At 56.1% G+C, this 26,671-nt stretch overlaps 1 protein-coding gene across 9 annotated transcripts in view; it reads right to left on the bottom strand.

The window, feature by feature from the left end:
- BAIAP2 (BAR/IMD domain containing adaptor protein 2) overlaps nucleotides 1-26,671 on the bottom strand; it is a 78,060-nt gene that overhangs the window by 39,824 nt on the left and 11,565 nt on the right. For all 9 annotated transcript variants that reach the window (XM_014789350.2, XM_087441754.1, XM_087441751.1 and 6 more), the window contains exons 2-3: nucleotides 21,529-21,604; nucleotides 18,096-18,182 (exon numbers count right to left, since the gene is read on the bottom strand). In XM_014789350.2, coding sequence (XP_014644836.1) covers nucleotides 18,096-18,182; nucleotides 21,529-21,604 — 163 coding nt within the window. The remainder of the gene's footprint in view (nucleotides 1-18,095; nucleotides 18,183-21,528; nucleotides 21,605-26,671) is intronic.

Here is a 26,671-nt window from a genome sequence, read left to right as displayed (position 1 = left end):
AATAATAATACTGCGAATACCTGTTCACCTGTCACCTAGGTTCCTAGTCGTCAGCATTTGCCATGCTTGCTTTAGCTCTTTTTCTGACATGTATGTACACACACACACGCACTCTTGCTTCAGCTCTTTCTCTGACACGTATGCACACACACACTTGCTTTAGCTCTGACACGTATGTACACACATTTGCTTCAGCTCTGACATGTATGTACACACACTTGCTTCAGCTCTCTCTGACACATATGTACACACACACACTTGTTTTAGCTCTGTCTGACACGTGTGTACACATGCACACTTGCTTTAGCTCTCTCTGACACGTGTGTACACATGCACACTTGCTTTAGCTCTCTCTGACACGTACACACATGCACACGTTTTAGCTCTGTCTCTGACATGTACACACACACACACGCTTTAGCTCTCTCTGACACGTATGTACACACGTGCACATGCACACACTTTGTTCCTGAACCATTTGAGATTTAATAGCAAACATCACGACATGGGCTCCCCAACACATCAGCTTGCATGCTGGAAGAGCACGGACCTTTTGCCACATCAGCACATGGCCATCCTGACGCTCAGAAAGCAACCACTGACACAGACCCTATTCCAATCAACAGTGCACACCAGTGTCCCAGGACGTCCCAACATGCCATCTACGAGCTCCTCTCCCACCCAGGATCTCACATCTCTTTAGTCTCTCTCTCATTTTAATAAGTCAGCATTCTGTTTATTTGAATGACGCTTCATAATTTGGAACATATTTGGAACAAATAAATCACAAAGAGGCCTAAATGTGGGTTACGAGGAATTAATGTTTAGGGCACCAGAATTCTTATCTTTCCTCCTCGGTATCAGATGTCTTTAGTCTCTTTAATCTAGAAGAGTCCTCTCACGTTGTGTCTTCCACAACATTGACTTTTAAAATTCAGGCTTTTTTTCTTCTCCCACAGAAAATACGTGTTCTTGTAATCTATGAATGACAAGAAGCTGAAAGGGAGCATGAATCTGGGAGACTGAAAAAGATGAAGTGGGGAAGCGGGACTTGGGCCCTAGGGTTTGGCCATGCACACACCAGCACCCAGCAGATCTGTGCAGCTCCCATCCTTACCTGTGAAAGTGGAGTGTGGACCAGATTCCACCTGAGGGCCTGCCGCTCCAGGGCATAACGCTGGACTCCTAATTCCAAAGGAGTGAGGATGCCATTTCACAAGGATTTAACACCCTGTTTAGGCTTAAGAAAGAAGACATTTCTGCCAAAGCAATACAGGCTGGAGAAGACTGGCCTGGCAATGACTCCCTCGAAGAAGCCCAGTGGCCTGAGCTGACCCCACGGTGGAGGTGAGCCACTTCACGCAGGATGAAGCAGCTAAGGAGCCAGATGCCAGACCTCAGGGCTGGGTGTGCTCCATGGAAGACCAGGCCCTCGGAACACCATGACCACCAAAGGGAGCATCGTCTCCAAGATCAGTGTCTGGAGGGCAACCCAGTGGTGAAACTTCTAACACATGATTAACCCAAGAAACCAGGAGGAAGCTGGGGACCCCAGGTCAAGGAGCCTGGAGAAGGCCGTTTCAATCTCTGAAGGAACAACAGGCGGGCTGAGCCTTGGCTGGGGGAGGGGTGAGGAGTGTGGGGCACGGAGAGAGAGTCCAACACCACTTCTGGAGGGGCCTTCAACAACCAGGGTCTCTGGAACCCACTGCCACACAGAGCGGGCCAACCCCGGGGGCAGAGACCAGGCTCTGCTCTGACTCCTGTCCGCCAGCCAGAAGATGTCCATCTGGGGGTTCCTGGTGGTGTGACTGGTCCCAACAGTGCAGGGGTCTGTGGGGAAAGGGCTTGGGACGGTAGCTCCTGGGCTGACTTAATTTTCTCATTGGTTAAGTGTGAATGTTTGTCCCTTGTACCAAGGTTAAATCAGTAAGACCATGCATCTCTCGATTTGGGGGATCAGGCCAGTGAGGCACATGTCACAGTCCCTGCCCAGAGAAAGGGCCAGGCAAGCGTTTGCCTCCATTCGTAATGTGACAATGACAGCCAGGAATCTGGGCGCAGCGCCACCCTGATGTCAGCGGCCCCTCCACACACACCCTCCTCCTCTAAGCAAGAGGATGGCGGGTGAAGCAGTTAAGAAAAATGGGCAAAAAGACAGGAAGAGCCTCAGCGCACAGATGCGTTCAGTCTGCCTGTGGAGCCAGGCCCTGTGCCTGCAGGAGGGCAGCCACCCACTGGTGGTCAAGGGGTGGGCACCACCAGTGCCCACTTTACTTCCATCCCCTGATGCCCTTCATCCCTGCTGACAAAATCAGGCCTGGGCAGGCGCCCCCAGTGCTGGGGGTCCCGAGCACCAGGTGTCTGCCTCGCCATGCCCACCTGCACACCTGTGTCCTTGGCCATGAGATGGTCATGCTCGTCTCTGACCCAGGCCGTAGAGATGAGAGACTGCACAGGGCCCTGAGGACAAGAGCCCAGGGGAGCTGCCCATGAAGGCATGGTGTCGGGGTGCAGGGGGAGCCGATGCTGTGAGAAAGGGGGGCATCTTCAGGAGCATTACAATGTGGGAGACAATGACGAGAGTCTGGCTGCCCAGCTGCCCAGACCTGCGGAACACCCAGCACTCTCACATGATGCTGGGTGCTCACAGAAAGCACATGGCTTCCAGGATGGGATCTGAAAATGTGCTGGAAGAATGGGGGCATCCAGCGCTGAAGGCCCGTGCTCTGAGTCCCCACCCACGCGTGAGCCCTGGCTCTTGGCACTTGGTCCCTGGGGCCCTGAGTCCAGCCGCATCACGTCTGAGGGCTCGGGTTCCGCGGGGCTGCCTGCAAGCCCTGAATGCGAATCCCATAACCTGCTTGCCCACGCCCAGCAAATCCCGGTCACTCCATGACACAGGCACTCCCAGCCAGACTCTCCCAGCCCAGATGGGCCTCCAGGAGCAGTCGGAATGGCGCACTGGAGGACAGTCTGCACACACCAGCCGCCCCCCCACCCCCGCAGGGGACAGGAGGCCATCAAAGGTTTGGGAGGAGATATGTGCCATCTGCTGAGGCCCCCACCCCAACTCCAAAGTGGCTGATATTACTCCCTCCCGGAGGCAAAACTGTGACTGGTCCAGGGGAGGCCGTACCCCAAGGTGGCCAGAAGTGAAGACGTCTCAGGCGGCAGGGTGTGCCCAGGGATGTCGGTTGTACCCACAAAGGTCGAAGCCCTCCCAGCCCCCGGGGTTCTGGCACTCTCTCTGAGAGAGAGTGGCCCCTTCTCTGCCTGCATGCCCATATGCCAGGCAGGGGCTGAAGGTTCATGGAAACACCAGGCTGAGGTGCCCCCGAGGCTGTGGCCCGGGTGGGATTGGGAACAGAGTGTTCGTGCTGGCAGATCAGGGAGGCCAATGCTTCTTGGTGCTGAGGCCAGACTGACAAGTGTGGGTGTCACACAAAGCAGGAGGATGTCGGTGGGACTCTGAGAACTTACGAGACCACGAGGCATGGTCATAGGGGTGCCGGGGGAACCCCTCTTGCTCCCTGATCAAGGTAGGTCCAGCCAGGGCAGGGCCACCCCACCTTGCTGGAGGAGCCCACAGCGCCTGGGAGGGTGAGGGTGTGCACCCTGGTGGGCCTTTGGGGTGGGAGCCTCGGGAGAAGGCAGTGCCGGCCGCCCTTGGGCCAGTGGAACCCATAACTTGGCCGGCCCCTCCTTTCGGGTCTGTGAAGTGGAGCTGCAGGTAAGGACCACGGTGAGGACCATGGCAGCCACAGGTGTGCCGGGAGCCCCAACCTTGCCCAGGTACTGACCCTGAGTATCAGATGAACAGCCTGGGAGAAGCGAAGATGAGACCAGCACAGCTGTGACTTTACAGCCATAAGACTGGTCTCTGCGCGTGCATGTGTGTGCCGTGTTGGGGTGGGCGGGATTCGCTGGTGTTCTCCACCCGCTGCGGGGCAGAGCCATGTGCTGGAAGAGTCCTCAGCAGCCCCAGATGGTGCTGGAGGGCGCAGAGAAGGCATCTGGCCTTCCTTCGATAACTTGACCTCCTACCATGTCTTCCTGGAGCCAGACTGGAACCTGGCCAGCAGGAAGAGCTGTCGATGCGGAGTGGTCAGGGCATTCCTTTTGGGCACCAGTGCCCACCAAGGGCACCAAAACATTCGTTTCTCTGGTATCTGTCATTTCAGGAGGGGGCAGAGCTCCTGTTCCCTGCTGGTGGCAGAGGGGCTCCGAGCCAAGGGGTCAGCTGCTCAAACTTGGCTGGGAGCGCACATCACCTTCTGGAGCCTTCTGAAGCAAATATCCATAACGCGCAATTATCCTGGTGGCTTCCCTAGTAGAAAGGCACCTCCGAGAGCTAATTAGCATACGCCTGAACACGGCACGAATATAGAGCTCTCATTACAGGAAAGGCAGACAGCTGAGGGGGCTGCGGGGGCGTCACGCCATCAGAGCCACCAGAACAGGAGACAGAGCTCAGACAGTGCCGAGGGACCCCCCTCTGGGATCAGCTACCAACCCCACCGTCCTCTCTCGGCCTCGAAGCCACCAGCTTCTCCCTGGGAGAAGTAGGGTTCTTCTCACACCCACAAAAAGGGCAAAAATGGAAGGTGGCTGGGAGAGTAACTAAGAAAATCGATGGCTGTGCTGCCATGGTGATGACAGCAGACAGCAATCCTCACCGATGTGCTGTTCTGAGACAGAACAAGACCAGAAACTCCCTTAGTGTCAACGCTGTATCAACTGTCGGTGCCTGGGCACGGGGGCTTTGTGGAACCAGGGAGAGGAGGAGCTGACCACATGTGGTCCCCGCCCATCCAGCTGGCCTCCTTCCCCTCTCCTTACTGTCGGGAGCCTCCACTTCCACCCGCTCTGGGTCAGGTCCTGGCTTGGTGTTGGCCACACCTGGGAGCCTGTTCAGGTCTCAAAACTCCAGGCCCGCACCGGGAGTTCTGGAGTCAAATCTGCATTTGGTTGCGGTCCTAGGGCGATCCGCATGCTCTCAGGCATCGATAGTCACACAGCGGGGGCTTGGGGTTCCCAGGCTGTCTGTCCAGGGTGACTGGGGGATGCTTCAAAGGGACTTGTTGACAGGAAAATGTGAAGCAGTGGACTGAGCCCTGGGCGACACACAGAGATGGACGCAGGGCTTGGCGGGGACTTTGAGTCAATCTGATGTCTTCTCCACACAGGCCGGGCAAGCTGGGCCGGGCTCCCACAGCAGCAGCAGGCAACAAGCACGGCGAGACACTCACTGCCGCTGCGGGGAGACAGTGGGAACACCGATGGTCCCCTGCACCCATCTCCCATCTTACTTGTCGGTGGGACTTGTCTCCAGCAGACCCTCCACCCACCAGCCTCGCTGATTTATAAAACGCCGTTTTTTCTTCTGCTTGATGCAATTTGCAAGGAAAGGTAAGGTGTGAACAGAGTAGGGGAGTTTTTTTCCTATATTTCTACCCAGAGGCAAGACATGAGTGGCTGAGAGGCACCTGTGCACCTAGTGGAGCACACCCCACCACAGCCACGGGAGGCCGCCTGGATCTCAGCGGGGGCAGGAGACCCAGGCCCAAGGCATGAAGGTGTGTAATCTTGCTCCATTCTTGAAGGTGCACAGATACTCCCCCCACAGTGTGGCCCCTCTCCAGGGACAAGAAGCCACACAGAACCCCTCCCCAGCTCAGAGCAGCCCCGTGAGGCCTCAGGCCATGGGGAGGCCCTGCTGCTCAGCTCCTTATCAAGTGCAATTTGAGAACCACAAGCGACAGCAAGTGATGGTGGCTCTCCATTAACCCCGCCCATTCATGCTCCCTGATTAACTGTCCAAGTAGACACCAGCTCCCTTGGGGATGGTTTCTCAGGCACCAACTTGCTCTAATTCTTTCGACACTCAAAGAGGAACAGAGGCTGCTCAGAAAGAACAGGTCATCAGCACAGCAGGCTGCTGCAGTTAGAGCGTCAACCATCCCTCTGATGTGCCTGCCCTCCCACCAACGCCAGGGACTCCAGGGACTGGCACCCCTCGGGATGGTCGGAGACCTGCCATGGAGGATCTTGAGCCAGCACCTGAGCTCTCCCTGTGGCCACTGCCATGTGGAGGCCACACTTCATGGTGGCTGGCTCCTGGCTACCTCCTGCTTGAGGCTAAATAAGTGAGCTGCTCTCCTCCTCACACACTCTTACTGGGAGGACTGCCGACAGCACAGAGAACACGGTACACACAGTCAGGGGTGCCTCAATTCGGGGGAGACACAGGGGGGTCACGGGATTGGGGGCCACCCAGGTGCTCGGGGCCAGACTGGCCATGGTGGGAAAGCAGTCCTCCCTGGAGCCTTCATGCTCAGTGCTCCTGGGCTCCGGGCCCAGCAGGCATGCTGCTGCAGGAACAGGTTTAAAAAGCCTCAGAGGCCTCCTGCTACATGCCAGGACCTGGGATAGGTCCTCACAGACCCCATCCAGCCCCATGTCACCACCGGGAACCGGGCTCAGGTTGGAACCAGGGCTGAATAGTCCTCTTCGCCTCCTCCCAGGCAGGAACCCCAGGCGTAACCAGGCCAGAGGCCCTGCGATCACCAACCTGTCCTCGGGACGAGAACCAGCCATGCATTGCTGTTCCTCATCGATATTCCTGCCCCAGAGTGGGCCCTTGGATGTCAAGGAAACATGAAAGCACGCTGAGTTGTCTCCTGCTATCACCAGAGCTGCCCCAAGAACACGCAAGTCCAACTGAGACGTTTATTAATCTCTCCTGACAAAGGCTCAACAATCTGGCACCATAAAGCTCTCATGTGGGGGAGCCAAGCTGGTATGCTGGAGGCCCCCGGCCCTCCACATTGGTCATCGAGCCCTGGGGGGCCCTGAGAAGGCAACCCCCCTCCCCTGCCCCCGACCTCCTGTGTTCAGCCCAGAGGCCTAGGCTGCCAAGCTAGGCGAAGTGAATGCAGACCAAGACAGATGAGGCTGTCCTGCTTGCCCCCTGGCTAGCTTCAATTTATTTAGTGTTCACACAAAGCTGAGCATGAAGACAGAGACTCTGCAAAAAAGCTGTCTTGTGTCAAGTCCTGACAGATCAATACTGCCTGTGGAAGGCTAGGAGAGCACGGTCTTTATTCCTGGGGTTCTGGTGACTGTCTGTGCACCAGCTACCTCTTCTGTTTGTTGTCCAAGGGGGACCCCCACCTCCATGTGCTATAGTCAGGGTAGGGGCAGGAGAAATAGTGGGGGGGCCTTGGTGCTATTAGCTGGGAGGAGAGGTGAAGGCAGGTTGCAGGCAAGGAGTCTTCCTCCAGGCTGCCACGGGGACACAGTCTGCCGACAGCTGGCTGCCACGAAGGCCCATGGCAATCACGGGACTTCAGTGTCGGGTGACGTGGGGGCTCTGAGTCAGGCCCCCCCGGGGGCGTGAAATCGACACAGCTCCCGTTGCACGAGTCTAATTAAGGCCTTCAAATGGCGTCTGAGGGGAGGATTGGCAGTCAAAGGCGGTCCTGCTGTTAGGGTCTGACAGCAAGTGGCACATCAGACAGACTGCTGTCACATGCCTAAAGGGGAGGCTGGGACATACTCGAGCTCCCCGGCCAGCTGTGGATGGCTCTGTTTGACTCAGTCCAATAAATCCCTGGCCTCACCAAGAGCACAGCAGCCCAACCAGGTGAGCAGCCCCCTGACCAGGTGAGCAGCTCCCCAACCAGGTGAACAGCCCCCCAACCAGGTGGGCAGCCCGACCAGGTGAACAGCCCCCCGATCAGGTGGGTAGCCCAACCAGGTGAACAGCCCCCCAACCAGGTGGGCAGCCCCTAGACCAGGTGGGCAGCCCAGTGCACCGCCTCAGAACCACCTCTGCCAACAGGAGCCATCTGGCAACAGTCTCAAAGACCCCTGGGGTCACAGAGCCAAGGGTGTTCCCTTCTGCTGGTCCCCTGCATTCAGCAACACCGCACACAGGGACAGGCCACCCCATGCCTCTAAGCACGATGCCAACTTAGGAAAGTCAGTGGATGCCTACAGGAATGAGAAGATGTGCCTGAGTCCCACAGGGTGAGTCTCCAAGGCGGGCCTGGGAATGTTTGCCTCTGTTCTTCACTCTAGTAACCGGGTGTGGACAGCAGCCAAATGCCAGGGGCTGTTCGGGCCACACCTTAATCCAGTGACTCAGTGGCCAAACCCAGCCCAGTTTCAGGTGCGGCCTCCCGCCAGCCCGCATCCGGCCCCAGGCCACGCCCAGCCAGAGCTCCTGCCACTCTCACCAGTGTAGGGTGCAGGCAGATGGTCCCCAAGTGCAGGCCCAGTGGCCCTGCAAGCATACACATGCCCCAAGATCACAAACAAGCGGCCCCTTCAAAGGCAGAGGACACCAACAGAGGCCTTGGGAGACAGTGGGAGCCGAACAAAACAGCCGCTCAGCACCAGCCCTCAGCCAAGCAGATGGACTGGATGCCCCAGAAAGAGGATCCAGGTGGAACAGGCTCAGCCATGAACAAGGAAAACGGAGGACACAGAGAAGGCTGTGCCCTGTTCGCTGCAACAACGGCTTCAAAGTGTCACCTTCCTGAGAAGTCTAGAACACTCCAGATAGCTATAGAACCTTAGCCTCCCTGCAAAGGCAGGGAAGGCCAAAGGGCAGGCCACGTGACCCTCTTCTTGCATGAGTGATTCCAGCACAGAGCGCCTGAGTCACCTGCCCACGTTCGCACACTGTATCAGGAGCCCAGGGGCATCGGGAGTCTGGTTTCCACCTCCTACTCCTGCCGTCTGGGTCTCAGCCGGCTCCTTGCACAGTCACCTTGGGAAGAAGAGCTAGGGGCCTGGCTGCAGGCAGCCATCCAGTGAGCAGAACGTGCTCAGGTATGCAGCACCCTCGGGGTACTGGAGATGACAGCACAGCTATCAGTGAGGTGGACTGGACAGCACCCTCCACTGCACAAAGAACCAGAGCAACGTCCATGGTGGAGACCCCCAGGAGCAGGGCACCCCCAAGAGCAGGGCCTCCCCAGGAACAGGGTACCCCAAGGAGCTAGTGCACCCCAGGAACCAGGGCACCCAGAGGAGCCAAGACACCTTGAGGACCCAGGGCACCCCCAGAAGCAGGGCACCCCAAGGAACCAGCGAACCCCCAGAAACAGGGTACCCCAAGGAGCCAGTGCACTTCACGAGCCAGGGCACCCTGAGGAGCCAAGATATCCTGCCCCAGGGCACCCCCGGGGAGCAGGACACCCTAGGAGCCACGGCATCCCAGGAGCAGGAGACCCCCAGGACCAGGGCACCCTCAGGAGCAGGCACGTCTAGGGACCAGGGCATCCCCAGGAGCAGGGCACCTCCAGGAGCCAACACTGGGGAAAAAAATCAACCAGCATGTCAATGCAGACTATGACTCCCTGCCAGACCCATTCTTGAATGGCTGTGACAGAGGAACAGAGGACCAGGAAGACAGTCCATTCAGCCCCACAGCCCATGTCGGAGCATTCTGGAAATATCCGCCACTCTCTGCTGTGCTCCCCCATCAGGCATTTCTGACTGCCTGTGGTCAAGAGGATCAGGGAGAGACGAGCGCACCCTGCTGCGGCCAGCAAGGGGGCTGCCTGCCCACCCTCCGCCTTTAGCCTCCTGCTTGGGCCCTCCCTGTGCCTGCCGCTGCCAAGGGGCTCAAGAGAGAGTGGGGAGCTGGAGAAACAGACGCTCACTCCCAGATTTTAGCAAATCCCCCGGATTCCTGGTCTATCGGTGGATAAGCACACAGATGGGCAGTCACCCCCTCTCAGGCCGCTGTCCTGGCTCCTCAGCCTCCAGGAAGGCATGTGTCTGCACAAACGAGGGACTGCCCCGGAGCCTCAGACTCAGGCCAGACGCATCCATCCTCCTGAGCTGCTGGTCAGTCCAAGCAAGCACAGAAAACCGTGAGGAAGACGAGCAGAATGGGGCCTTGGAAAAGCCGCCCCCAAGTACACACAGGTCAGATCAGAGAGGCAGGATCCACCTCTGTAATTACCCTGCCGTGGGCGGGGGTGGCACCGAAGCGTGCCTCGACAGAGACTGAGGGAGAAGGGCTGAGAGGCTGGAGTCAACTAGTACATAGTCAAGTGTGGGTGGCTGCTGGCCAGGGGGTTAGAAGGGCTGTGAGAAGATTGTGGAACTCCCTGACTAAGCAGCCTGCACATCAAAGCAAACCCTGAGAGCCAACCACAGAGACTTTTCTCTGCAGGGAAAAAAGTCCAAGTAAAGATAAGAGGATTTCCCTCTTGTGAGGTCTGGAGCTGCAGCGCCTGAGGCCACGCGTTCCCAGCACAGAGACCAACGGGACAAAGGCAGAGTCCTTCCACAAGGAGAGGGAGGAACAAAGGGGCAGCCCCCAACTGCTTGTTTGAAGCACAAACGACTCTGGGCTTTGAGCACATGGGGCCACGGCTCTCACTCAGAGTGGGAAACCTTGCATCTGAAGTCTCTCCACTCTGCTGACTTGAGGGTTTACCTCTGAGCAGTCCACGTTTGGCTAATGTGGGGGGGACATGTGCTGCTAAGACCCTCACTCTTGCAGGGCGCAGGGCTCAGCAGGGGAATGGGGGGGGGGTGCAGCATCTTCTGCAGCAATTAGACAAGGGTCAGCGCAGTTGAATCCTACATCATCCTAACGGGCTGTCAGCCCAGGGAGTAGAGCAGGAGCCACAGAAGCTTCCAACCTAAAGGGAACGAAAAGGCAAGAAGAATGGGAAGATGAGAAGGGATCAGAACAGAAAAAAGAGGACGAACAAGGAGTGGCCCAGGTCTCTGCCACAGCTTGCCTGGCAATCCCTGACCCCACAGCCACCAGGGGCCACGCCCAAAAGGGACCCAGGGAGGAAGTCAGCAGCAAGAGGGCGAATGAAGTCCTGCTTTGCTGGGCATCCAGATTACGTCTCTGAAAACAATCTCTGGTCAAGAGGACCTGGCGTCTGGCCTAGGACACGGTCAGTGCGAGCAGTGCGCCCCCGACACTGCCTCCAAGACTCGGCCAGAGCTCCACCTCTCTGGGAGGCACTCAGTCTTCTAGCACTCTGGTTCATCCCGGGACAGCAGGGACACTGCATCTCTTCCTTCCTGTCCTAAAGGGTAAAGTCTGCTGGGGAGAAAGTAATCAAAAATGAGCAATTCCCCAGGGCTGTAGACAGCAAGAGGAGGAAGAAACTAAAGTCAACATCAAACACAACAGACTAAAAACGAGATTATTAAGGACAAAGAAGGTCACTAATACGATTAAGTTCAGCTCATCAGGAAGATATGACTGTATAATGTGTAGTTTACACACTCAATAACAGAGCCTGTAAACATGTAAAGCAAAAGCTACACAGAGAAACCGACGAGCCCCCCATCCTGGGGAGCAAGATGAATGCCCCTCTCACTTATTAATGAGTAGATGAAATTATTGAAGATTTGAACATAATTAGGAACCCTGCACCTGTAATCCGGGAATATACGTTCTTTTCAAACATAACAGACAACTATAAACACGGGCCACACACCAGACAGAACAGCCTGTCAATGAACGTCCAAGACTCAGATCATTCGGGAATCAGCACGCCCCCCGCACCCAGGGTCCTCACTGGCCTCTGGGGAGGGAGAGCTCATATAGATGCCCACAAGACATCGGCGGAGTTAATGAGACCAAGGAACTGAGGAACCGGGAGGAAAACGTTTCCTAAGCAAGTGACCTCAACACGTAAAACCCCAACGACATTCTTCCATGGTGACAGTGGCCAAAATCTACCACTGAATCCCAAACCCCTCCACACTCAGCCAAGAGCAAAGGATCCCAAATCTGAATTTCCACCAGGGACTCATAGCAGGGAGCAGAGGTGAGAGGCTCAGAAGGGCCCAGAAGACCTTGCCTGTCTCAGCAGGTCACCATGCAGGGCAGGCCCAGGGCTGGCATCCCCCTGGGCTGGATCATCCACCTCTGGTACAATGGCACCTAGGACATCCCAGTTATAACCAAGTGAAAACAATCTGTCCACTGGTGTCCAAGACACTGGGTCCTGGTTTGGATTTTCCCCTCCTCTCCAAGAACCAGGTCGGCCAGAGCTGCTGCCTCTCTGCCTGGGGGTTGGGGTGGCCTGCAGGGCGGGGCTCACCCATGTAGAAGGTGGCATGAGAAGAGAAGGCAGCTGTGCCAGGCCTCATTCAGGCAGGAGCATTCTGAAACCTCACAAGCCAGGCACCAGCCCACTCGTTCACTCCTGTCCCCGAGGAGGACAGCAGGCCAGGAGGGAGCTCCTGGGGCTGCCCCATCAGAGGCGGCCTTACAGGGTGGTACCACCCGCTGGGCAGTACGTGGAGTGGTGCTCCCAAAAGCTGCGGCTGTGGAACGCTGCAGAACCACGGGGAGGTCACCTTGTGGCAGGGCTCAGCGTCATGGTCCTGTGGACCAGCTTGTTCAGAGCAGCAAAACCCACCAGGAATAACCCAACTGCCAACGGAAAGGAGAACAGAAGAACATGCTGTGTTTATCATGTGTTCATGGATCCTCTACAGCAGCCACAAGCGGGCCCCGCTGCTGGCGACAACACGGGTGAGTCCTAACTCCAAGTGCAAAAACCGAGCTGCCTGAAGCTCGTGTGGCCTGAAGCCCAGAAGCCCTGCCAGGCCCTGCTTGCTCCCAGCCCTGTCCCCTCACAGCCTTACCACCCTCCTCCGCTCCAGACTTTTTCCATTTCTGCCAAAATGCCTTGTTTTTGTCCACCTCACACCTTTGGATGTACCCCTTGCTCCTGTCCTCCGTCCCTCCTGGTGCCCCCTCCATCCCTCCTCACCCAGGGTCCCAGCTTAAATGCTGGTCCTCCTTGGACCCTCCCCCCAGTACACACAGGCACAGTGTCAGGAAATTTCACAACACCCACCCGAGGATAGAGATCTCAAAAGCTTCTGGGGAGGGAAAAACAAAACTCACATAAAAAAATCAGCATCAAAACGGCACTGAAGATGACAACACTGGGAATCAGAGGACAGCAGGTGATACCTTCCACTCAGAGGGCAGACCAGCTCCCACCTGGAATTCTAAGCCATCAGTGCCAGGCAGAGAAACAGCTGCAGACAGACATGGGCTCTAACAATATTTCCCATGTACCTGCTGAGGAACCAGGATGTATCACAAAGGATGACCCCCCTGAATGAGGGGCCAACAGGACCCAGAGAACAGTCCCGGGGACAGAGAAGGGATGCACAGCCAAGTGGTAGCCCAGAGGCGTCAGAGCAGGAAGGGGCTCCAGGAGGACAAGCTCCAAGAGGAGAAGAAACAGCCAGATTAACTGGGAAGCTGCTGGCAGTGCAGTCCTAGCGTGTTGAGGGCTGGCAATAAGTTAACGACAGGACACTGAGAACTAAGCAAATGAGAAGTGAGGCAATTACTAACTCTAGAAAAAACAAACTCGTCATAATAAAAATCATAATCAGAGTCAAAATAATAACAAAAATCCATGAACTATAACTCAAGGAAAAAATCAATTAGACTTCATTAAAATTAAACATTTTTGTTCTTCTAAAAACACAAAAATGAAAGGCAAACCAGTTGAGGAGAAAATACTTGTGAAACACGTATCTGACAGTGCACTTCTATCTAGAATATATAGAGAGCTTTTACCGCTCTCTTAATAGTAAGAGACTTCGTCTTTTAATAGTAAGAAGACAAAAACCAACAAAAAGGGGGGAAGATGTGGACAGACACTTCCCCAAAGAACAGCAAGAAGTGGGGTGAACTATCACGAAAAGATGCTCAATACCACCAGTTCATCAGAGAAATGCAAATTTAGAAAAGCCCCAACCTGGAGACAACCCAAAGTCCACCAGCAGAAGATGTATAAACAGCTGGGCACATCCACGGAGCAGAAACGGCACCAAAGTGCCGTGGACTGCTGACACGTGTACACGTAGGTGAATCTCTCAGTAACTATGCAGATAAAAGCAGCCAGACAAAGAAGAGTACAGTACACACCATGTGACTCCGTTTAGAGAAACTCTAGCAGATGCACACGAAATTACAGTGTAGAAAGCTCATCGCTGGTGCCTGGCTCGGGGGCAGCGGGGGGAGAGAGGGAGGGAGGCTTTCTCAGGGACCCAGGAAACTCTGGGGGTGGTGGAGCTGTTCCCTCTCTCCCAGGTGTGTACACACATCAAAGCCCATCACGTCGTCCACTTCAGACATGGACAGTTACTGCACTTCCATTACACCTCAGTCAGCTGTAAAGACAGCAATTGTAAGATAGTACGTTTCTTAGCTGTGAACGGGATTCATGCCACCATTACATAAACACTACATACCAATTTAAGCAAAAGCTGTGATCATTATATTGGATGGGGCAAGGGGACAATACAAAAATCCTAAATCCAAATCTTCTAATAAGAATTCATTAGACAATGTCTAAAATGAAAAAGAACAGCATAAACTCACCTATTTAGACATATGAAAGCAAAAAGCAAGAAAATGACATGCAGAGCTGTAGGTTACTGCCTCAATGAAGTGGGCCTTGGGCAAGTGGGGGGGCAGGGCCAAGGAACCGACTTACTTTTAGACCAGGCTGTGTGTTGCCTTAATAAAAATTCAACTCCCGGCCACTTGATCCAGCAGTTCCACTCCCAGACATACGTGAAAACAAGCGTCCACACAAATACTGTACGTGATTGCTCATAACAGCACTGCTTAAACTAGTCAGCAGGTGGAGACAACCCAAACATCCATCAACTGTAATGGATAAATCAAATGTGGTCCATCTATACAACAGAATATTATTCAGCCATAAAAAGGAATGAAGTGTCGACACATGCTACAACATGGATGGATCTCGAAAACATTTATGCTAACCGAAAGAAGCCAGACACAAAAGGTCACATATGTATGATTCCATTTATATGAAATGTCCAGAAAGCAAATCCATAGAGACAGAAAGCAGATCAGTGGCTTCCGGGACGGGGAGGGGGGTTGAGGAGTGACTGCTTAATGGGTACGAGGTTTCTTTTTTGGGCTGATGAAAAGGTTTTCCAACTAGATCGTGGTGATGGTTGCATAACTCTGACTATACAAGAAACCGCTGAACTGCACACTTTCAGTGGGTGAATAGTATGGCACCTAAACTATGTCTCAGTAAAGCTGTTACTAAGAGAAAAAATTCAACTCCCGGAGCAGAGCTGGTGTGACATAAGAAGAAACAGATATTGGTCTTTGCCTCCTGTTCCTGACAACCAGCTCCTAAATCCCTTGGAATTTCCTGGGTGACAGTCGCTCTAATGAGGCGACCCTGGGTGGGCTCTTGGGCAGGGGAAGGGCACCAGAAATACCACACCAAGATTAGAAGTTGGAACTTTCAGCCCCATCCCAGGGCGGGGCGGAGGTTGAGTTGATAATTAATCATGCCCACACGATGAAGCCTCCATAAAAATCCCTAAACCACAGGGTTCAGAGAGCTTCCAGGTCTGTGAACACATCCACGTGTTGGGAGGGGACACGGGGACAGAAGCTCCTGAGCTTGGGACCCTCCCAGACCTTGCCCTGTGTATCTCTTCATCTGGCTCTTCATCTGTATCCTTATCATACCCTATGTTACATAATAAACTGGTAAATGTAAACTGACTGTAAAACTGACTTCTGTGAGCCATTCCAGCAAATTATCAAACTCGAGCAGAGGGTCATGAGAACCCCTGATTTGCAGCCAATTGGACAGAAATGTGAGTAACTGGGGACTCGCTACTTGCAATTGGTCTCTGCAGCAGGGGGCAGTCTTTTGGGACGGAGCCCTCAACCTGTGGGGTCGGCACCAACTCTGGGTAGACATGTCAGAACTGAATTGAGCTGGAGGACACCCATTGGCGTCTGCAGAGAATTGGAGAGCTGGCTGGTGTGGGAAAACCCCCACATTTGGTGTCAGAGGAGCTGTGAGTAGAGGAAACACGGTCTTCCTTCCGCTGGCATCTCGCCAACCACCTCTGCAGACCACACAGCAGGAACTCCTATTTGGTGATGGACTCCAGATAAAACCCCACGAACAAACTGGAAGCTCTCTGATTCAAGCCGGAGCCCTGACGAGCTCCCAGAGCAGGGAAGGGACGTCTCTTCCACGGCGCCTTCCCTGTTTGCTGCTTGCCCCCTTCGTCCATCCTGCTCACCAGGCCTGCTGTAGCAACGACCCCCAGTGACTCCGCCAATAGGAAGTCCCAGAATCACCACCATTTCAGACACGCTCGCCCTCACTGTGGGGCCACACAGGGACTTGATTTTTCAGTGGGCAGACCCTCGCTGCCCTTCTGCATGTGTGGGTGCCCACGTGGAGAAGGCATGCCTGGTCCCCACAGCCACCATGTCATTAACCACGATAAAAAAATGCCCCCTTCACAGACAGACAGGAGCTCGTGTGCGAACACACGGGGCTCACATACCACACAAGACTTCTCGCTGAGGGGATCGGGGGCCCAGACGGTGAGGCACAGGAGCACTGGGCGGGGCCCAGATGTGGCCTCGGAGCCCAGAGCCTGCTGGTCCACAGCCCTGTTTATCACAAAGGAGGCCAGCCCTCCATTTGCCCAAACGTCCTACACACCGCCATGCGGGCTGGGCCTGCAGGCCTGACCACCACGGCCCCCTCAGCCCCTCCACACTCTCACAGGACTGCCAAGGGCAGGTCAGCTCCACTTTCACAAGAGCCCCGGGGTTTCCCTCTCGAGCCACAGAGCTGAAGAGCAGCACCGCCTCTCAGACACCTCACAAAGGCCCACCATCCACGCAAGCAGAGTCCGGCCTGCATGAGGAGTCCGGCCCTGGTCATTCGTTCCACCAGCCATGTCCCCTGCTCTCTACTCCCAGCCCAGGAAGTTCTCATAGTCGTGTCTGTCAACACAGCAGCCGTGTTTTCACGCTGGTCTCACGGAAATCTGGACGTTGCTGTTGCTCTGCTCGGCAGCAATCACAGCACACACAGTACGCACCTGGCAGGCCTGCGGGGAAGGGCACTGACCCGGGACTGGGACACTGGGGCCGGTTGGGCCACTGACAGGCTCGGGTCTCCATGTCCTCAAACAAGGGAGTGGCAGAGGCCACTGCAAAGCCCCATGGTGGACAGGCCCGACATCTGGTGCAGGACAGTGGAAACCACGAAGGGAGGAGAGCGAGGGAGAGCGGGCAGCTGTATTTACAGGGCCTCTGCCTGAACGCCACCGCGTGCCTGAGACAGAGGCCACTTCTGGGAGCCAGAACTAATGGACACAGAGACACCGAAGCCCCAAACCTGCCAATACAACCCAGAGCCTCAAGTCGCTTCTCACATTTCATACTGTGTGCTTTGATTATAAACGCAACATGAGCTCACCATAGAAAACTTGCAAAACATACAAAAGGCATAAAGAGGGCCGGCCCCGTGGCTTAGTGGTTAAGTGAGCGCGCTCCACTGCTGGCGACCCGGGTTCGGATCCCGGGCGCGCACCGACGCGCTGCTTCTCTGGCCATGCTGAGGCCGCGTCCCACATACAGCAACTAGAAGGATGGGCAGCTATGACACACAACTATCTACTGGGGCTTTGGGGGGAAAAAATAAATAAATAAAATCTTCAAAAGGCATAAAGAATAGAATCCATCCCAGGAATTCCACCTGTTACACTTCTGGGTTCTCTTCCTCCATCATGTGTGTGCCCAAAGTATTTATACAAAATTGGGTCACACCACTCTATAGGTTTGCACCCTTTTTCACTCATTTTTACACCTGGAACGTTTCCCCATGTCGTTTAATGCCATCATGAGTCCAATTTCTTTCACGGCTCCCCTGTGTCAGCCATTCAAGTTTTGCCACAACAGCCGTAAGCGTGGATTTGCCCCATCTCCTCATCCCTGAGCAGCGCTTCTCAGGGGAGACAGATCCGCCAGTGTGAGCTCCGAGCAGCACCCTGGGGCTGCCTGGCGCACTCCACTTTCTCAACGCCCTCGCCAGCCCTGAGGATTACTGCCGTTTTATAAAATCTTTCCTTATTTGACCCAAAAACATTATCCAAAATCAAAGAAGGACCAGACACAGTACAGGACCCCAGACCCACCCAGGCACATCGGACGACTTGAGGGACCTCTGGGGGGGTCTCTGCTGCGACAGGGGTCTTACCGAGTTCTTTGGAGCCCTGGCTCTCGCTGGCCAGCTCACCCATCTTCACGAGGGCATCGAAATAGCCTTTGGCCGCATACGTCACACCTGAGGGAGGAGAGAAGGGAGTGGTTACTTCCTTCACTGGGGACTGCTGAGACCTGGGACCAATGCAGTGACCACTGTGCACACCGGCCTCCCCTGGGCCTAGGCCGTCTGGCCTGGACCTAACCCCCTTTCTTGTTGATATTCTTCTTTGTCCCAATCGAGAGGACTCCTTTTCTCCGTAAGAACACAGTGTGCCATTCAAGTCCAGAGCTACTTGAGTCAAACTGCAGGGTGCTGTGGGACCACAGGGTCTCTGCGAGGGGGACGGAGGGAGCCACTGAGTGTACACAGGAGACGAAGCCCAGCACCGGCCAAGAGACTGGCAGAGTCGGTCAGCAGGAAGACAGGTACTCAACTCTCTCTCAGCGTACAGAACTCTCTCTCCTGGCTCCCTGTTCTCAGAGAAGACTGGGAGGGAGTCACCCACTCAAAGCAAGCCAAAGCCATCACTGCCAGGGGGGCTTCTCACCGCTTCCCACAGTGACTCTGACCTGATCACAGGTGGACCCGACTCCTCATGGGACCCAAAACGCTCAGTGCCGGCTGAATTTCCAGGACCCACACCCGGCACCTGCTGCCTGGGGACAGCTTCCTCCTTGGGGAACACAGGTGACCCTGTGGAGACCTGGGCTGTGCCAGGAGCCTGCCCCTCCCTGCAGGCTGAGGAAGGACGAGGCCTCAGGAGCAGGACCTCAGGGAGCAGCCGCCAGCAGCATAATTACAATTTCCAATCTGTTTTCTACAGAATCCAGTCAGGAGTTTATAACTGGGCACTTATCAAATTTTATTTAGGTTGTTTTCAATTAAGCGTACACCATTTGTTCTGCAGCCCAAGAGTGCGTGCGGGCTCTGCATCCCAGAGGGCACCTGCTGCCAGAAGGGAGTGCTCCTTAAAACAAATGAAAGAAAAGCCAAACTTGGCTCAAGTCTGGCACTGGGGCGGCCAAGTACAGCTGAGGTGACGATGGTGATGTAGCCAGCTGAGCTCTGTCCCAGGGGACAGTCCAGGAAAACAGGCAGAAGAAGGAAACCTCCAATTCTCTAACATGGTCCCCAGCAGAACCTCATGAGGAATCCAAGCGGGGGCGGAAAGGCCTGGAAGGAAACCTGTGCCTCACGTCAAAGAGCCGGGGCGCACGAGCCAAAGAGGAGAATGCAGGCTGCGGCCCTGACTCGGACTCACCGCGAGGGGCACTGATGTGGCGCAACTGGGAGTGAGATTATGTCACTCCATGAGAAAGCACAGGACGGGTAGGAAGCGTCCTACAGACAATGGCTTTCAAAAAAGGAACCCCCACCAGTCTGAGACGTGCAAGGCCAATGCCCCATCTCCATGGGTTGAACAGTCCTGGTGCTGTTGATTCCCGCTTTCACGGTGCACAAAACTCAGGCCCAGCCAGGAATGGAAGAAACTAGCCTCGTACCAAGGGAACGAAAATGAGCTTTGCTTGGAGAATCTGACCATCGTGTGCTGCACCTGAGGTGACAGGAACACACCGGGTCTGAAACCCTCTAGGCCAGCCTCAGCCATGCCTCAGCCCGCTCGTCTTGGTCCAGAAGCCTCTTCCTGTCTGTCAACATCGCAGACGGAATGCAGAGTCAGCTCTCAGATGACACACAAGAGCCTGTCCTGCAAATGGAGTATTGCGGGGGGAGGAGACCCGACACAGGACCTCCCTCTGGAGACCGAGCTGGCCCTCAGAAGCCACAGACCCTGCTATCAACTCCCAGCGGGGATGGAGGTCACTGCCCACAGCCTGAAATCTGCTGTTGTCATTAAGACCCTACAGGCTGGGTCTCAGCTCCACGAAAGACAGCTCCTTCAGACAATTCTGACGCCGCAGAACCTGCATCCCACGAGCAGGAGCCTCCTTTCTTGCCTGGGACCTCATGGGCCCCTGGGGCAGCATCACAGGGTACTGGCTGCAGAACACCTATGTGCCCCTGCCCCTCCACACCCACAGAAACAGGGAGACGGCCAGGGGCTGCCTGTCAATGCTGTCAACCCCCAAGAGGTAAGACAGAGGGAAACTGTCCTCTTGCATTCCCCACACAGTCTGCGTGGGGCACTGCTGCCTTCCCCTTCAAAAGGGTCAGCCTGCAGGAGCAGTCCCCTAGAAAGAAGGACCAGGGCGCAGGGCCCACCTGGTACGACTGGGGTACCACAGGAGGCCCTCTCTGCCCCCTGGACCTGGTAAGTGGGCAGGACTATGGCCAGATACCCCTACCTGGAAAGCAGCAAGGCCACTGCCCAGAGACAGGTGGGTTCTGCTGGGTGCTCTGTCCCCAGGTGACCACAGGGGCAGAAAAGAATAAGAGCCGACCAGCTCCGGTCCTTTCCCTGCCTCTCTTACCTAAGCCCTCACCCAACAAGCCCCCATGGGGCTGTGGAACTCCCGGGCAGCCGGCACAGGCTGGTGCACGTTTTGAAGACACAGCAGGTGGAGGCTTTGCCCACAAAGATGCTGTAGAGAGACACCCTAACACCAGGCCAGGAGAGACATGGTCAAGGGTGCGAGAGACCCGAGGTCAGTGCCCAAGAACAGGGCATCCCGGATCAGACCATGACTCAGCCAGGCCCCGCTGGGGTGGAAGGGCCCAGACACACTCATGGCCCCCGCTGCAATGTGCCAGCACCGACATCCCCTCTCTGAGCTGGACAGGTGGGGGGTCTTGAGGAGACTGAGCAGAGCACCTCCCCTGCCCCCATCGCCCTCTGTCCCAGGTCCTCGTGAGCCACAGGGAGTTCACTCGCCAGGCAGACGCTGCAGGCCCCAAACTCAAAGCCAGCGTGGGCGCCTACCTCTTCATTTAAGCCCCAGTCATACGGTTTCAGGACAGTTCTGGAGGCCAGACATCCAAACCCGTATTTAGGTGCCATGGACTAAAACAGAACCCAGACCCCAAACTTTCATCACAGTTGCTGGATAAGACCAAGGACACAGCTGTCCCCGAGACAGCGGGGACAGATTTCAGGGTTCACAGCCCTCGGAGGTGCAGCACCTATACCGTCACTCTGCTGAGTTCTCTTCCTGGAACAAAACACCTCCTTCCATTTCTTTTTTTTTTTTTAAGATTTTATTTATTTATTTCTCCCCCCAAAGCCCCAGCAGATAGCTGTATGTCATAGCTGCACATCCTTCTAGTTGCTGTATGTGGGACGTGGCCTCAGCATGGCCGGAGAAGCGGTGCGTCGGTGCGCGCCTGGGATCCGAACCTGGGCCGCCAGCAGTGGAGCGCGTGCACTTAACCGCTAAGCCACGGGGCCGGCCCCCTCCTTCCATTTCTAATGAAGCCCCATGAGCTGCCCGTGCTGACATGCCATCTCTCCCATCCCGCCACCTACCTGCCAGGGCTTTCTCATAGTTCTTCCCCATGGCGATGAAGTTCCGCAGGCTGGGGTTGAACTGCTCCATGATGGTCTGGAGGAATGCAGAGAAGAGAAAAGAAGAGCATTAGTGTGACCCTGTGACTCAGGGAGCATCCCAACAGTGAGAAGAAAATGGTAGGCATCAGCTTCTGGTTCGAGACCAGGAAGCCACAGTCAGGCATCCTGAGTCCAAATCCCAGCTCTGCCCTTGCTGAATGAGCCGGGCGAAGAACCCTCCTGAACCTCGGTTTTCACATCTGTACAATGGGGATAAGAATAGACCCCCACTGCATTGTGGGTCCGCGGGTTAAACAAGCAGATGACTATCCCGGGGCAGCGCTTGGCCTACGATCGGCACTCAGATGCTCTCTGCAGAGGTGCCATCACCCACTCTGGCAGGGCTGAGTCAGCCGAGGAAGGCCCTCCCTCTGGCCACACACAAGGAAAGCAGTGCCACCCCGCGCCCCCTCCCATTAAAATCTTCACTCAACACATCAATTACCAAACACCAGCTCTGGTTAGAGCGATCCACAGCCTGATTTGCAAACACCACTCTATGAATAATCCCACAGGCTCCGGATGTGTTTGCCCAATGGACTGAAGTCTCAGTGCCAATATCAGCAGTTCTTAGACTGAAGAAATTAGATTTTCACTGCAAAGGCCAAATAAATGTTTTAATTACAAGGCATAAAAACAGGCACACACAAACAGCTGCCAAATGCAAGTTCTACCGGGTACTGTGCACTGACTGCCGACAGCCAACCCCAGCCCGTGAGAACAGTGGACGGAACCTCCAAAGAAAACCCTGCCTTGACCCCAGCCTACGTCTTTGGGTCCATTAGTCCAATACGCGTCTGATCTTTCCTGAGGATAAGAGAGCAAGACGCCTGGGAGGGGAAACTGCCACAGACCACAGAGGCCCCAGCGCTTCAGCGGGAACACATCCACAGGGCCCTCTCCCTCCCAGCACCAGCCTGCAGGCAGCCCGGCCCCAGGTAACGCCCTCTGTTCCCTGTTCCTTGCCCTCAGCCAGTGGGACCAACACGGTGGATTCCGAGAATGGCTGTGCCATCTGGCTCCAGAAAACCTGCTACTTGGCACCTGCTCCATCCGCCAGCCCTGAAGTGCCACCAGGAGCATCCGCACAGAGAAACCAAGACCCATGTTCATGAGGAATGAGGCCCCGCGTCTGACCTCCCACGTACTCCTCTGGGGCTAGGTGCGCGGCTCGTCAGGGGGGCGCCCACCAGGCTCGACACCACGTGGGGAACCCGAGAGGCCGAGCCCACAGGGCAGATGCACCTTCCTTCCTGGATGCAGCAAAGGGGAAGGCACCTACCATGTGCTGCACCAGAGCTGAGGACACCGGAGGACAGAGCAGGGACCCTGTCCAACAAAGTCCCATCCCCATGGGCTGATGTCCCGAGAGGGAAGGCACGCCCACACCACACACCAGGCAGCATCCTGTGTGTTTGGAGAACAAGACAGCAGGACATAGGCTTGGGCAGAGACGGGGAAGGGAGTTCTCAGCCGAGCCGGGAAAGGAGGGGAGTGGAACACGTGGCCAAGGGGGGAGAGCCACAGGCAGGCCAGAGCAGTACAAAGGCCCCAAGGCCAGGGCCCGCAGGTGCATTAGGGACAGTGCGACAGGCTGCAGGATAGAGGGTTAGCAGGGGAAGAAGCAGGTGCTGTAATAGGTGAGAGCCCACCAAGAGCCCACAGTCTCACCTCCCAGCTCACCAGCTCACGGCAGGGAAGGCCCTGCTTCCCCCCACCTCCCCGTCAGGACGGGAAGTGGCAGAGGGTCTGAGCAGAGCCAGGCCAGCTGACTACATTCAAAAGGATCCCTCTGGGGGGCTGGCGCGGTGGCGCAAGCGGTTGAGTGCGCGCGCTCCGCTTCGGCGGCCCGGGGTTCGCCAGTTCAGATCCCAGGCGCGCACCAACGCACCGCTTGTCAGGCCATGCCGTGGCGGCGTCCCATATAAAGTGGAGGAAGATGGGCACGGATGTTAGCCCAGGGCCAGTCTTCCTCAGCAAAAAAAGAGGATTGGCAGATGTTAGCTCAGGGCCGATCTTCCTCACAAAAAAAAAAAAAAGGATCCCTCTGACTGCTTGGGGAGACCACGCTGTAGCCAAGGGCCCACAAGACGGAGGGAGAACTGTTGGAGGTGCTCAGTAATCTAAGAAGTGAGGCGAGAGTGGAGAGGGGTTGGACCCACATGTCCTGAACACCAAGCACCGTGATGTGGGGCAGATGGGGCTTTAGGGGAGCAGGGGGCAGGCAGGACACGGGTCACTGGTCTGGGGACCAGACACTGCAGTGGGGAACCCGGAGTCTAGACATGTCAGATCTAGGGAGCGTGTGGCAATCGGGTAGGGATGTCACATAATAGGCAGCACCAAGGGGAGGATTCTGAGTGGGAGACCAGATCTGGGGTTATCAGCAGAGGGAGAAACACAGGGGCCTGCTGAGCCCTCAGCCACTGCTCACACTGCCATCCAGACCTCAGGGCAGAGAAACATTGCACAGTTCACGTGCATTTGTTCAAATGAAACGTAACAGAAGCAGGTATAAACCTAGGAAGGATAGATTCCATCCCCGATTCTGATGTTCCAGGTGTGTGTGTGTGTGAACAGTGCATCTGAGTGCATGCTCGTGAGTGTATGCTCATATGTGCATGTGAGGGTGTGCTCACGAGTGTATGCTCATATGAATGTGTGTATGCACGAGTGTATGCTCATGTGTGCGTGTGCGTGCATGCATGTGAATGTATGCACGTGTGCATGTGTGTATGCTCACGAGTGTATGCGCGTGTGCATGTGTGTATGCACATGAGTGTATGCTCGTGTGCACGTGTACAGAGTTTCAGCATAAAATATGTTTCTCACTGTAGTGACAGACGGAGGTCTGAGACACCACCCTACGGGGTGGGCATGCAAGAGCAGACCCCGCACTCATAGGACCCAGTGTAATGAGCTCCAGAACCTCATCAGCCGCCCCCTTCTCCCCTCCCCGCCGCCGCCCCAGGGAGGAAGAGGAGACTCCACCCGAACTCATCCTTTGCGCCCCATTAACATCCTGAGCGACAGCAGGAAACAGGCCAGCATCCGCTCAGGCCAACGGAGTGGGTCACCATGGCGGCCCACCCACACTCACCCAATGACACATGGGGAAAGAGCCAGGTTTCGCTTCCTTAGTGCAGCAACTGAGCTCATGCACAAGGAATGTGGAGGAGTGAGTGGGCAGGGCAGGACCAGTGCTGGGGTGCCAGCCAGGCCACCTGGGCAGGGCACAGCCTCCACTCCACTGAGAAGGGGCTGGTGGCCAGGACACTGGGCCTGGTCACACAGGCGCCGCCGTGGTCACACACAGGCGCCGCCGTCTCGCCTGGAGGCGGTGGCAGAGGCATAAATGCCATGGAGCATACGTCCAGAGGGAGGCCTCCTTCCCTGTGGAAGGGCCAGTTCTTCCTTCCAGCTCCTCATACAGACGCTGGCACCATGGCCCGAAGGGCAGGCCTGCTGTGGAAGCCTGTAGGGGGGCACTCACAGTGAACGGTCACCCATCCGCCTTCGGGTCACCAGATCTCTCGGAACCTCAGCTGCCAGAGACCAACCAGGTTCATGACAAATTTTTCAGGAGGGACCCCAGGGGCCTGAGAAGGGCCACGCCCTCTGGTGGGGATCTTCTCTGGAAGTGGGGGGACCTCTCTGGTGGGGACGTCTTAGAGCCTGAGTTCAGGCCGTTGTAAGGCTTACGCAGGTTCATTCAGATCCAGTGGGCTGTGCTGTCCCCGGGCCCAAACCCACCCTCGGAGGCCTCAAGTGGGGTTCCCGCAACTGCCCCCCCGACACAGCCCACCATAGGGTAAGCACCCTCCATGCCTGCCCCCCACTGCCGGCTCACCTAACCAGGGCCCTATGCAGCCTCCTCTCTGCACACTGGCAACCACGGGGGTCCCTGGGAGGCAGGGGCACCACGAGCTCCCACCCGGGTTATCACTCAGACAAGTGCTCCAGGGGACCCATCATCTGCCACAAGGCACTTTTTTGCAACTGATAAAACAACTGTATTTTTCTGTGGGACTCTCTGCCCAGACGGAGCCGAGATGCAAACTCCTGACCATCCTCCGGCAGCACTGCCCGTGGGCCTGTTTCCTTTACAAGGGGAAGGGAGTATCTTTTCCTTATGGACACCAAAGGGCGTTCGAAATCTGAGGCCAGGAGGGAGGCTCCCTACGACCTGGCACTGAACAGGAGCAGCCCCTCGCCAGGTCATCTTCACGTTGTGGGCGCCCAGGCTGCACAGTGCCGTCCTCAGGCCTGTCATGAAACTCAGGCACCCGAGGACCCCACACTCCAGGGCTACTGTCCCCCAGACAGGACAGAAGTCCTGCAGCAGGAGCAACGACCAGCTTCTCCTTCAAACTCCAGTACCTGCGCCATGCAAACCAAACCCCGACGTCCGTTCAAACCCTGCTGTTGCACATGGCGACTGTGTTTATTCCTCTGGTAGCTTTCCTGGGCCAAGAACCATATTCAGCAGCAGCACATGCCTTCCCTCACTTGTTAGTTCCTTCAATATTTATTCGGGAACACCTTCAGGGTGCCTGCAAGGGGCTCCTGGACACCCCCACAGAATATACACTGCAGAAGGGTCGGGGTGAGGAGGGGTCTCTGCCAGAGACACTCACAAGCTCGGCGAGGTTCACGGTCACCCTCTTGCTGGGTTCTCACAAAGCTGGATGTCCCTGCCGCCACTGGAGTCACAGCAATCCAGGCCTTAACCGAATCTCTAGGGCAGGGGTGCCCGGCCGCACCCCCCAGCCTCCAGGACCCCAGCTGCCTTTCTACAGGAGTGAACGGGAGGGGCTGAGTCCAGCTGAACAGGGCCGTCACCAGGACCCCGATGAGCTACGAGCCCCAGGAGGCCTTCCTGCCTGGCCAGCTCCTGGCCACTCCTGGCCAGCCAGGACGGTGATGGCCATTTTGATTTACTTCACCCGTCTGCCCAGCCAGCAAGGACAAAGGGCAGCAGGGCATCCCGTGTCCAACTTGGGGGAGGAGGAGAGCAGCCAATGCATTTCTAGAAAGAAGCTCTGCCAAGGGACTTTGCTCC

This window comes from Ceratotherium simum, chromosome 16 (genome assembly GCF_057802395.1).
Source record: "Ceratotherium simum simum isolate JZ-2026a chromosome 16, ASM5780239v1, whole genome shotgun sequence".
NCBI lineage: Eukaryota > Metazoa > Chordata > Mammalia > Perissodactyla > Rhinocerotidae > Ceratotherium > Ceratotherium simum.
The sequence above is the reverse complement of the archived record's forward strand: the minus strand, read 5'-3'. Positions and strand labels throughout refer to the sequence as shown.